This window comes from Acanthopagrus latus, chromosome 15, assembly GCF_904848185.1.
Source record: "Acanthopagrus latus isolate v.2019 chromosome 15, fAcaLat1.1, whole genome shotgun sequence".
NCBI lineage: Eukaryota > Metazoa > Chordata > Actinopteri > Spariformes > Sparidae > Acanthopagrus > Acanthopagrus latus.
The window spans coordinates 9171222-9182841 of record NC_051053.1 but is presented as its reverse complement, the minus strand read 5'-3'; the positions used below and the strand labels follow the sequence as shown (position 1 = coordinate 9182841).

General features: G+C 42.0%; 1 protein-coding gene across 9 annotated transcripts in view; it reads right to left on the bottom strand.

The window, feature by feature from the left end:
- The window catches only part of LOC119033515 (collagen alpha-1(XIX) chain), a 119161-nt gene that overhangs the window by 14275 nt on the left and 93266 nt on the right, over positions 1 to 11620 (bottom strand). For all 9 annotated transcript variants that reach the window (XM_037123726.1, XM_037123727.1, XM_037123719.1 and 6 more), the window contains 16 exons: positions 11053 to 11157; positions 10868 to 10921; positions 10386 to 10439; positions 9426 to 9479; positions 9041 to 9094; positions 8569 to 8613; positions 7456 to 7506; positions 7251 to 7295; positions 5727 to 5753; positions 4470 to 4523; positions 3327 to 3371; positions 2930 to 2974; positions 2770 to 2832; positions 2337 to 2372; positions 674 to 718; positions 42 to 185 (listed from right to left, as the gene is read on the bottom strand). In XM_037123726.1, coding sequence (XP_036979621.1) covers positions 42 to 185; positions 674 to 718; positions 2337 to 2372; positions 2770 to 2832; positions 2930 to 2974; positions 3327 to 3371; positions 4470 to 4523; positions 5727 to 5753; positions 7251 to 7295; positions 7456 to 7506; positions 8569 to 8613; positions 9041 to 9094; positions 9426 to 9479; positions 10386 to 10439; positions 10868 to 10921; positions 11053 to 11157 — 921 coding nt within the window. The remainder of the gene's footprint in view (positions 1 to 41; positions 186 to 673; positions 719 to 2336; positions 2373 to 2769; positions 2833 to 2929; positions 2975 to 3326; positions 3372 to 4469; positions 4524 to 5726; positions 5754 to 7250; positions 7296 to 7455; positions 7507 to 8568; positions 8614 to 9040; positions 9095 to 9425; positions 9480 to 10385; positions 10440 to 10867; positions 10922 to 11052; positions 11158 to 11620) is intronic.

Genomic DNA, 11620 nt, shown 5'->3' with positions numbered 1-11620 from the left:
TCTTTGTTTGCTCGGAGGGTATCTGTGAATTTATAGCTCACCAAGAGGTTTGTACTCCCCAGCTGTCCTGGAGGGCCGGGGTCGCCCTTTTGCCCGATTGGTCCAAGCGGTCCAATAGGGCCAGGATCTCCTATGCGACCCCGCTCGCCTTGAACACCTCTCTCTCCAGGAATCCCTGGATCACCCTGTGGTAAAGAAGCCCAAACATGTCTCAGCTCTGTATGACGCAGTACTGACCAGACTGTTTAGATCTGAGTTTGACAGTCAAGCGATCAGAGCTAGAGTTCCTGGCTGGCACAGTTTCCACAACACTACCTTCAGTGACTCATGAATCGCTTAAGATGCTGTGCACTGACCTATTTCTCCTAATGTGTCCAGTCAGTCACCTGTCTTCAGGTTCTTTTGACCAACTACAAAGCTAAAAGCCTCATTTTGCATCCTCTTTTTGCAATTGATTATAGCAAAAGTGTGACAGTGTTGACTTGCAAATACAACAGGAAACTGCACATCGCTTCAAATGCCTTTGTCTGGTGCTTATGTCCTTGTGGGGATTAGTCATATTTGTGCTGAAGTGAAGACTTCCATTACTATTCATCAAAACCTTGTTTGTGCATTAGAGCCTGAGTTATAAAAACTGCTTTCTTTTTAGGAAAACCAGAATGGTGCTACTTACGCGCTCTCCTTTCGATCCTCTGTCCCCTGGTCTACCTGTAGCTCCCTTCAAATAAAAAAAGCAGAAAAATGTGTTTTAGGGCTTGTTGGCGGAGAAAAAAGGTAAAAGAGAAACAACTGGAAAAAGAAATCATGCTGACCCCTGTGCTTGTCACCCAGTGCAGGCAAAGTATTGATGTTAAATAACATGCAGGGGCACGCACAATGATCTAGTATTCTGATCCAGACATACGAAGCACAGATTTCTATTTATAAGAACCACCTTAAATAACAGCAATATGAGCAATATTGGCATATTGCTCATGTTTGCTGAACTTTCTGTTCTGTGGCCTGAAGAAGCAAAATGGGAAAAAAAACCAAAAACACAACCCCCCCCCAAAAAAACGGAGCACGCTTTTTTTCCGAATTACTTGACTTTGAGAAACGTACACTTTTCAGATGACTGTGCATTGATTGCTTCTCTCTCAGCTCAGGTGTACTGCTTGTATAATATCTCCCCCATATAGTGTTTCACCTTCTGCAATGTCACGGCTTCTCTGCATCACTCCTGCTTTCATTTGAGATGCTTTCCCACCAGCTGTCTCTACTGTACTGTGGAGCTTCGAGAGAAAATACCTGTCTGTGACTTCATGTCACAACATCTTGTGTCTTCCAATCCCTCCCTGTCACTCCTCATTGCTTCCCTTTACTGCGCTCACAGCAATACCTCTGGGAGCATCTTTGTATCAATTTCCTGCTGGATTACAGGAGCCATGCAAAAGACAATCTGGCATGATGTGGTTTTAAAACGGGCATCTCTTTGTGATGCTGCTCTCCCCTGCCTGCTTTAATCTGCAGTACTCTGTATTCCCCAATGCCTGATGGGAGGCTTAAATCTATCATCTTGCCCACTGAAATGTGCTTCCCTGAGCATTACATTAAACCTCAAAGCAGTGTGGAAGGAGTCAGGGCGGAGGAGGAAAGCCACCTGCTAGATGGCACTGTTGCTACACCAAAAACGTCAGCTACCAACAGCAGAAAGGAATTAGGAGAAGACTGTGGAAAGGCTCCACGCAATGCTGAGATTTTTGTGGAGGGGACATTAACTAACAATAATAAGAAAACAATAAACTGCAGGGGCTGTCATTAAGGTGTTGGGTGACAAAAATCTTGTAAATCACAAAGCAAAACAGACTCATAGTTGAACCAGTTTTGTATTAGAGCGTATAATTTGTTAGGGATGGGTATTCGTAGCAGATCTGTTCTGCATGCTGTGAACCCATTTTGCACGATTATGTAGTAAATAATGTGTAATGTTTTTGATCAGTCACCTAAAAGCAGAGTTTGCTGCAGTATTTGTTTCAATTTTAGCCAGGTTCATCAGGCAGGAAAATGAATATTTAATCTGAGTGTCTGCTGCCCTCTATTACAAACATTTTATCATTGCCTGAATGCATTAACTGCATAATTAGGGTAAAAAGACTAAAAGTCAACAAAGCCTTAAATCTGCTGGATTTCATTTAGTTTTTATCGTTAAAATCTCAAATATGCAAATGGCTTTAATGCACTCAGGATGCTGTAGCTTGAGGGGAGGGGGATAAAAATCTGCTGTGCCATCTTTCTGTAGCTGGGCTGATGTAAAGCACTTTCTATAAGGGGATTTGCGGCGCGTTCGCTCGACTCACCTTGATTCCAGGAGTTCCATCTTTACCAGGTCTCCCCTGCTCAAGGAGTGCAGCACAAACAAAGACATTTTGTATCAGCTCCCGCCTTCAATTGGATCAGCACTGTTGCACTCCTAGTAATCTCCACAGTTAATGAGATATCTCAACCAAGGGATAATGATCCTGATTGCTCTGCGAACACTGTTCCATTGTGCGCTTACAGCGAAAATTACAGAAACCATCTCTGATGGTAATTACATAGAAAAATGTAATCATCTACAGGACAAGTGATCGCTAACATACATATTTTGTCCATATTGTCCTTGAATCAGGTTGTGTTTTTCCCAATAATGTAGTATAACATTCAAAGCCTGGACATTATTTGAAGCTGCTTTAACAACATCTAGTTGTGATTATATAGGAAAGAGCAACACAATTCATGTAGCATCCTTACAGCAACACCTTGGGGTCCCTCGGGCCCTGGGAATCCTGTCTCTCCGAGCGGCCCCCTCTCACCCTGTCAGAGAACAGAGACAGCCGATGTGTCAGTCGGCAGTGACAAAGGAATGACACGTGGATTGACAGCTCAAAGAGAGTTAGAGGCTGCGGCTCACCGACTCTCCTGGGATCCCTGGCTCTCCACGAGCGCCGGGCTTCCCCTGTCAATCACAAACACAGGAAGAGATCAGACCGTGTTTGACAGGTCCTCAATGGTGTCGTATCTACAGCACCTCTGCAGCCTCCCATTTATAATATACCAACAAGCCCACAATAGCTGCAGAGAAAATCCCCTGAACAGACCACAGGTTTGTATCCGAGTCCTTGATTGAAGGAGCGTTGTGTTGCGAGACTCCTGTTTTGATAGCTGCTATTCTGTGTACTTTATGAAACACCATTGACTTGTTGCCAGCAGCGGAGTTAAACAACACAGATGACTGATCAAGGAGGACTATGAATCAATGACTAGGAATCGAAAAATAAATAGTTAAATAAATTAGATATCTTACTTACTGGAGCACCTGGCATTCCAGGAGGACCAGTCAAACCAATATCCCCCTGAAGGAAACATTGCAGACGTGTCAGACAGATGACATGCACATTACACAAAGAATATACATAAATCACTGTCATGTCAGGCAGACATGCAGACGCTGATATGAGAAACTGCCTGAACGTGATTATAATAAATGTTCTGTGCTCCTCACTGTTTGGACAACAGCTATGTAAAAAAAACAAACAAAAAAAAAAACCAGCTAAGGAGTTATGATTAACAGCCTCCTTAAGAATTTAAGTCTTCTCCATATTTCAGCAGCTAAGACTTTTGCATATGTCACACCTTTGACAGTATGCCCCTAAAGGATAAATGACTCCTGATGTCACGGAAAGTGAAACGTTCCACCCCTAAACTCACGCACGCAAGCACACACGCACACACACAAACATGCACAGACATGCGCGCACACAAGCACACACACAATTTCCATATAGAAGTAGATGTAGAAGATTCTATTTTTTTTATCCTTGAAATGGCACCTATTCCTTCTCCTTGTCAAAATTCCCAGAATATACATGTATGAATATGCAAATGTTATGCAGTTTTCAAGTGTAATGCAACATTATGAAACATTATACCTTAAAGTAACAGCGTCAGAATCATTTTGGATGGTACTGTGTGTTGTAACAGGGTGAACGGTGTCTCTGTCTCAGCCACTCCGCTCCCCTACCACTTGCTTCTCTGCACTATGTAACTTCAGTGAAAGGGTAGGATCACAGCATGTTATGTAGAAATGCTGATTTCTACATAATTTGGCTTTAAGGAAAATGTATCCATTAGCAGCCATTCAATTGTCTTTGTCATCTTTTACATGCTGACTATGTGCTTGCACCTCAAGAGATTCCTATCTCAAATTCACACAATATTTCAAGCGACTGAATTCTCCTAAAGATAATTAGTTTACCTTACTCATAGCTCCAGCTGGAACAGATAATGTTTTTCACTTTCACATTGGCGAGCATGCTTTTAGCTGGATATCGCTTACCAGATTTAAACTCTTTAAATGTTTTGTAATGAAAATGAAGTACAGAGAAAGCACTTTCCCTCACTTTGTAATCAGGTTAGGTCGGGGCAGATAAGATGCTTTCTCTCATGCTTACCTTGGCACCAGGTAGCCCTTCAAGCCCTGGTAATCCCATGGCCCCCGTCTCCCCCTGTGAGAGAAACAACCCACATGCTGTGTCAAGACAAAAAAAAAAAAGTCACCACTGATAAAGCAAAGGGGTGTAACTTCACCTGTTTTTCAACTAAGAGTGATGCTATTTTTGTCTCAAGATCCTCAATGGGAAGATGAGTTTGGTGATGAGCTAGCGGAAGGTAAACGGTATCATTCCAAGGCTGCCAGTAAATATTACGCACAAACAAGCAAATATAGATCAAAGCTGTGTGGAGGCTGGTAAATTAAATTCTGCAGGAGCAAAGATTTCACACGTCTTGATATTCTCGGTCAGGCATTAGAACAAGCCTTCATGTGTCAATACAAAGATAATCCTAAGAGGACAATGCTTCAGCCTGAGCGTATTGTACTATACGATCTATGACACCTGCTGTCACACCTTGTAGGCTACAGATGGGATGGAAAAAGGGCCCCATTTGGAAATCACAATCAGACTTTGCTTTCCGCACTAAAAATAGAGACCCATTCCCAGCGCTCGAGCAAGTGATGGCCTCTATCTACCTCATCTTGCTCTAGCTGCCATGGAGAAATGCCATTACACAGAATGAAGGGGCAACCGGTGCTGACATAGACGGATTGTGCAGGTAATTGTCACACATGTAGATTGTCATGAATAAGCGAGTGCGGCTAAGGTGGAGAGAGGGCCAGCCAGAGGATCAGCTGTGAGACGGATTGGGGCAATTCCGCCACAGCACTGAAGCCGCTCACACAATTTATTAAAATGTCAAATTAACATCCTGGTGAAAAATCACTGTGCAACAAAACAATAAAAAATGCAATTGGCCCTGTGAGAATAAAGAATTCAAGTTGATGGCAGGAGCGTGGAATTGTTTCCACGTCTGTGGGGATTGTTTTCAGGTGTCAGTATGGTGATGGTGCTGGGGGGGGGGACATTTGAAGTGCAGAAAGAGTTCATAGGCTCCCACTGGCAAGACAATGTGGTGCAATAGACAATATGGTACAAGGTTCTGCAGGAGAAGTGATCGTTTTTTTGCTGTGTGTTGGAGTTCTACTGAGAGTGGTTAAGTGCTCAGGCTTGAGGGTGTATTGACTTATGTTGTAGGGAACCACAGAGACGATGATGAAAAGCAGCTAGTAACTCTGGCTTCTCTATTTTTTGGGCAGCACAGAAAATAGACAAATATTTCATTATGTTCCAGAATGAAAGGCTTCAGCTCACCGAGGGTCCTTCATCTCCTTTGGGACCCTTTAAAGAGAGAACAGAAAGGACCGATTACTTTCATGAATGTGACAAATGCTGCTATAAAAGTCATAAATAAAGTCTGAAATGACACATGGCTACTGTATGTTATTGCCATTAAAATTAATAGTAGTCGTTATTCCTTCTCTTTTCCGCAATTTCTGTCAGTAAATCATGCTAGGCTTGTGTTAAGTGTAACTGTGGTCCTTTAAGCAAGATTAAAAACGATCAAGATCATATGGTCAGTGATGAAATGCAACTGAGTTAATCTACTTTTACTATTTATTAACTTTTATTAATTTGTACTTAAGTACGATTTGGGGTGTTTGCCCCTTGAGTATTTCCATTACAATTGTTTGTCAGCTTTTGTAACAACTAGCACTGCCAAAGCAGTACATTTAAATACATTTATTCCACTGGATATCAGATGAAGTAAAAAAAAAAAAAATAAACCCACTGATGCTATTAATCTGAAAAATGCTGAATATCGGGTAGAATGATCAGCCTGACCAGTTATCAGCTGAACCATAGTAAATAAATGTAAATATATGGATAATTTTATTTTCTACTTTTGATACTTGAGAACATTTAAAGCAACATTATGAGGTAATAACCATTTCAGGTAATTTGGCACCCAGCACAATATTTTGAGTCCCTTTTACTTGAGCACCAATCACCTGGGTGACCTGGCTTCTATCAAAGTAGCATTTTCTACAAAATATATTATTTTTAAAGCAGTAAGAAATGTGGGTACTTTATACAACACTGCATAAAAGGCACTCTTGTTATCAAACATGCTTCACAAACACTGGCCATGCATGTGCAAATTCTCAGTAAGCATTTCAGCATTTTTTCCACGCTAAACAAATGAGGAATAATTGATAAATTGTTCCCCTGTTCCTCTTCACACTGATGAAGATGCTCTTTCATTGATTGTTCCAGAGGAGCTGTTGGGCTCTGATGGATGCAGTACAGGGAGAAGCATCCACAAGATTTAGCTGTGCTTCTTCTGCATTGTGCAGTGGGGATATTGGAGTGTCTATTTTATGTCACAACCTTTAGTGTTCACTGTGGTGGATAGATCCCTGCGAGGCCTGTGAGTGAATGTCTCCCAGGACTGGACCAGATTACAGACTGTCTGATAAGGGGGAGCAGGGGGAGCTGATAAGAGAATCAGGTCACTTCAGCTTGGCACCGTGCGGAGCAACTGAACCTCTAGAAGTCCATTTTGCATATCAATGATGTTGTGTGTCCTGGGGCAGGCCAGAGACACCTGTTTGAGAGTCAGGAAGCCTCTTGGCCCTCACCAAACACCAACTCTCAATGAGCATGATTGACTATGATGGGGCCTCAGAAGTCGAGATAACACTGGAGGGCTGTTCAGGTTATTTGTTATTTGGCTCTCCCAGGTTCTGCCGCTCATACAGTATCAACATGCTCGTGGAGTTTCTCCACAGTACACTGTAAAGGATTTGCTTCAGGCATACCAGTGATTATGCTTACCGGCTCACCAGGAGCTCCAGGGGGTCCTAAAATAGCTCCACCACTCTGAGAAGACATTTTTTAATGTTATGACTTTATATTTGACAATATGGGTCAAACACATTTTAACCACAAGCATCGATTCTTGCCTGACATTATGACTGACAGCCTTGTATCGTACATTCAGTGGATCATAATGACATTATCATTGAGTTAAAGTCTTTACCTGCAGCTTGTACAGGCTGCTCATCCCGTTGCCCTCCACATAGGGTACACCCTAAAACACAATCCAACAGTAAATCACTCTTCTGTGAGTTTCAGGCACCAAGAGTCTTTACAAAAAACTGTACAGTAGATCTCAAGCTTTTATACACTGGTAAGCCCTTAAAAGCTACATGAGAGAGATCAATAGCTCATTTGGTGATTACACAAAGAGAGGGGAAGAGAGTGCGGGAGAGTGAGAAGTGAAAGGAACAAGAAAAACAGAGAAAAGTAGACTTAATAATCCTTGAGGCAGCAGAAAATGGAAAAAAGTCTCAGAGTGTCTCAGAAATACAAAAGGGCACACTGATTAAAGGAGATTCGGGTATGAGAAACTAGGTAATCTTGGCTTCTTGGGTAGTATTAGAACATAAAAAGAATGTTTTTCCCATGATAGATTGGTAGAGGGCAGCTATTGTTAATGTAGAAGGAGTCAAGGTTCTCATTTAGAAGCAAGCGGACGTGTGTGCCCTTTTCAGGCCACTGAGCCATCCCCTGTCCTCCCAGACCGCAGTTTATGAGACCAGCGTGCGTGTGTGAGTGCGTCTGTGTGCTTGTGAGGGGGGGGGGAGGCACGCCAGGTTCAAGGGGACGGCTGATGAATTATAGATTTGCCTTTGGAAGTGCTTACTCACTGGCCTTTTAAAGGGAGGAAACATGATTCAATGCCAGTGAGCAGGTCGCCACAATTTCATCATATTTGTACCTGTTTGTCAGTTATGTTTCTCTTGTTACACTAAAGACTGTTAGACTGAAATATACATCAGGTACACTGATGGTCATCTGTACAGGAAGAGCGTCCAGAGACAGATCTTTTTCCTCTAAATGTTACTTGATCCTGGCAGAACTAGGTCTTTGGATAGTGCTGATAAGAGCAAGAAAAATGTCATGTTAAATGTAAATGTAAATGTAACTTTGAAATTTTTTGAGCAAAATAAAGAAATGCTGTTTGTGCAAGAAAACTTTTGGAATCATAACATTTAAATACATTTAGTGTGCATGAAGAACGTACTACCCTCACAGGGGTTTTCAGTGTTGTTTTCAGCACCTGGCTCTTGTTGAGGCACGAGGAACTTACCGGAGGTCCTGGAAGCCCTGGTCTGCCCGGCGGTCCTTCATTTCCCTGCCAAACACAAACCAGAGAAATTCTCAAACATGTCTGTGAAAATGGAAATGTTTATCAAGCACAGTCACATGCTAATGTAATCCAATGATATGGAACCTCATTCACCAGCTGTGTCAAAAAAAAAAAAAAAAAATCAAGATTCCTTTAAGAGATTTCCTTCATTTTTATGCACTCAATCATTTTTATTATAGGAACTGGGGGTCTTCTCACATTTTCACACTGTATCTGTCTTCCAAATGTATGATAAAACTACATTTCAATTGAAAAAAAGCAGAAAAAATTATTCATACTCCTACTCAAACCCATTTATTTATTACAGAGTTTGAGTACATATTCATCCACTGTAAACTATATATAAGACCCACAAATGCAGACCCACTATCAACATTATATAGAAAACTGCTTGAGTGGTTAAACCCCTTACCTTTTCTCCTTTTCCTCCCAGCTGGCCCATTGGCCCTGGTCTACCCATAAGCCCCTGCAAACAGAACAGCATACTTACAATGTAGTGCACATTTCATGATAAAAGCAGTAAGGGCATTAACCATAAAAGGGTACTTTGTGTCATGAAATAATTCACAATTGACAAGCGCGTAGGAGAAGACCGAGGGTCGGCAAAATCAGAAAAAAAAGCTCATGCTCACTGTTCACCTCAAGCTAAATTACATGATAAAGGTCTTCCTACAGAAACGTTGTGAATAAAAAATGTATTCCTGTTGCAAGCGAGGTGAATAGTGTGCGGGAGTTTTTTGTTTCAGTTATGTAAAAAATGAAAGAGATTCTGTAAAATATCAAACCAGGCCACTTACTGGGGCTCCTGTACGACCTGTCACACCTGGAAGTCCTGGTACTCCTGCAGGCCCCTGGTAGAACAATGGATCACGCAAATTTAAAAGCATGTATTATACTCAGTCCATCTGTACTGCTTCCATTTATGGCAGAGATGGAAAAGGGTGATGCGGACAGGCAGATACTCTTAACCTAAAGAGCAAGGTGTAATTTATTGATCCAAGTTCCATCAAACCCGTTTTCTTCAGGCCTGAAATGGCTTCCCAGAAATCCAATCACAACAAGTACTCGGATGAAATAATACAACACATAAAGCTTGCAGGTATACGGCAGAGCATACATTAGAAAACGTTTCTATTTATACCAATGACTGCTAGGATTATGTAAATTCTTTCTTGTCTTCATAGCACCTTTGAATATGCAGAGGCTGTGAAACATTTCATGTACATGTAACATCTTTATTAACTTGTTTCGTTAGGGTGTTTTCGTCCTGTTTGTTGTGTTTCAGAGGTGGCACTTCATGTGTTTCTCTCAATTATTCCTAGTATCAGTGAAAAAAACCAACCTTCAACAGGGCTATAAAACATGTTTTTATTGAGCCCATAAAATCGAATACAAACAAGTTAGTGAGAAGCTCCTGCCATTGCAGTCTAGTGCTGAAAGCTGACCTGTGAAAAGCTTCTCAGCCTCTCTTAAGAGTGGCTCGTTTTTTAATTAGCACACACAAACATGCAGGGCAGGCCACGTTCTTTATAAAGCAGCTCCTCTGAGTGCAGAGACAGGGCATAGTGCGCACAAAGCACTGCGGATAGCTTTTGATAGCTTCTTTTGAAAACAGAGTTTGAGAGATAAGATGAGGCCGACATTACAATATATTTACATTCTTTTGAAAGACGTCCCTCTCAATGTCACAGTAACTTCTGCACGGTTGGATAACTACTGGATACATTTGTGAAGATTAAACTTTGTTTTCCACTCACCTCATCGCCTTTATCTCCCGAAGGGCCTGGGAACCCTCTCTCGCCTTTCACTCCCTGCAGGAACCAGTGAGGGAGGTAAAACTGAATGTTCTTTCACCAAACATGAAAATGTAAAGGCTGACGGGTATAAACTTCAAAATGTCTCTTCCACTCTCACAGCACACGACTTGAAATCGCCTAGCCCCGTTCATTATGGTGCAACCCTGTATCCATAGCAACAACATCCACTGCAAGCACATATAGTAAGAGTGTACTACGAGTTGTACAACAGCTGGTTCAGCTTCTGGAAATAATACAAAAGGCTATTTATGAGAAGTGTTTGTCAGCATAAATCACTATCTACTGGAATCAACGCGGTTCAATAAACTGTAACTTAAGACAAGGCTATTCATTTAACACATTCTTTTGTCATGCTGAGAAGCTGAACAATTCATGACAGCTTTACTTACAGAGCATATTTAGGCCTGATATTTCCTGCCTACCTTTGGGCCTTCTTTCCCAGGATTACCCATAGGACCTCTCACACCTGGATCCCCCTGTTCAAGATAGAAGTATTCAAAACATCTAATAAGCAACCCAGAAGTGTCATGTAATGCAAATGCAAAATGACGGTCGGTAAACATGTTTACAGTGTCTGTGCCAAATATCCTGCCATGCTGATGAGTACCTTTTCTCCCACCATGCCTTCTACTCCTTGAGCCCCGGGGTACCCCTTCTCTCCCTTCTGCCCAGGAAGACCTGGGACTCTCGTCTGGCACACACTGCAGGCATTCTGCCAGCACAAGACACGACAGGAAGCAAAAAGTGGTGGCACAGATAAGATTTCATCAAGCTGAGCTGGTGCACTGCATTTCGCCCTTTATTATGTCACATCCCCTGGGTGGAGGACAAGACCCCAACTGACACAACGTGTTCTCTAAATGTCTGCAGAGCAGAAATAATGTGAACCCACCATGAGTGTCTCTGAGAGTGTCTCTCATCTAGGTGAGTGGTGAACTTTGTCAAACTCATTGACTGTGACATTTAGGTGAGAAACTTAAATATCATTGTCCCTAAACCAGTCTCAATATAGGTACTGTGCCTTTCAGGAAATAAGTAGGAGGTCTAAGTTGGAGCGAGGCAGTAGAAACAGGTATAGTGCACCATTAAAAAGCCGCATTAAATCAGGAACTGAGTCTGAAGCACAAAATGGAAAATAGCCTGTGTGTCCTTGTCATCTAATTATCTACCGTGCA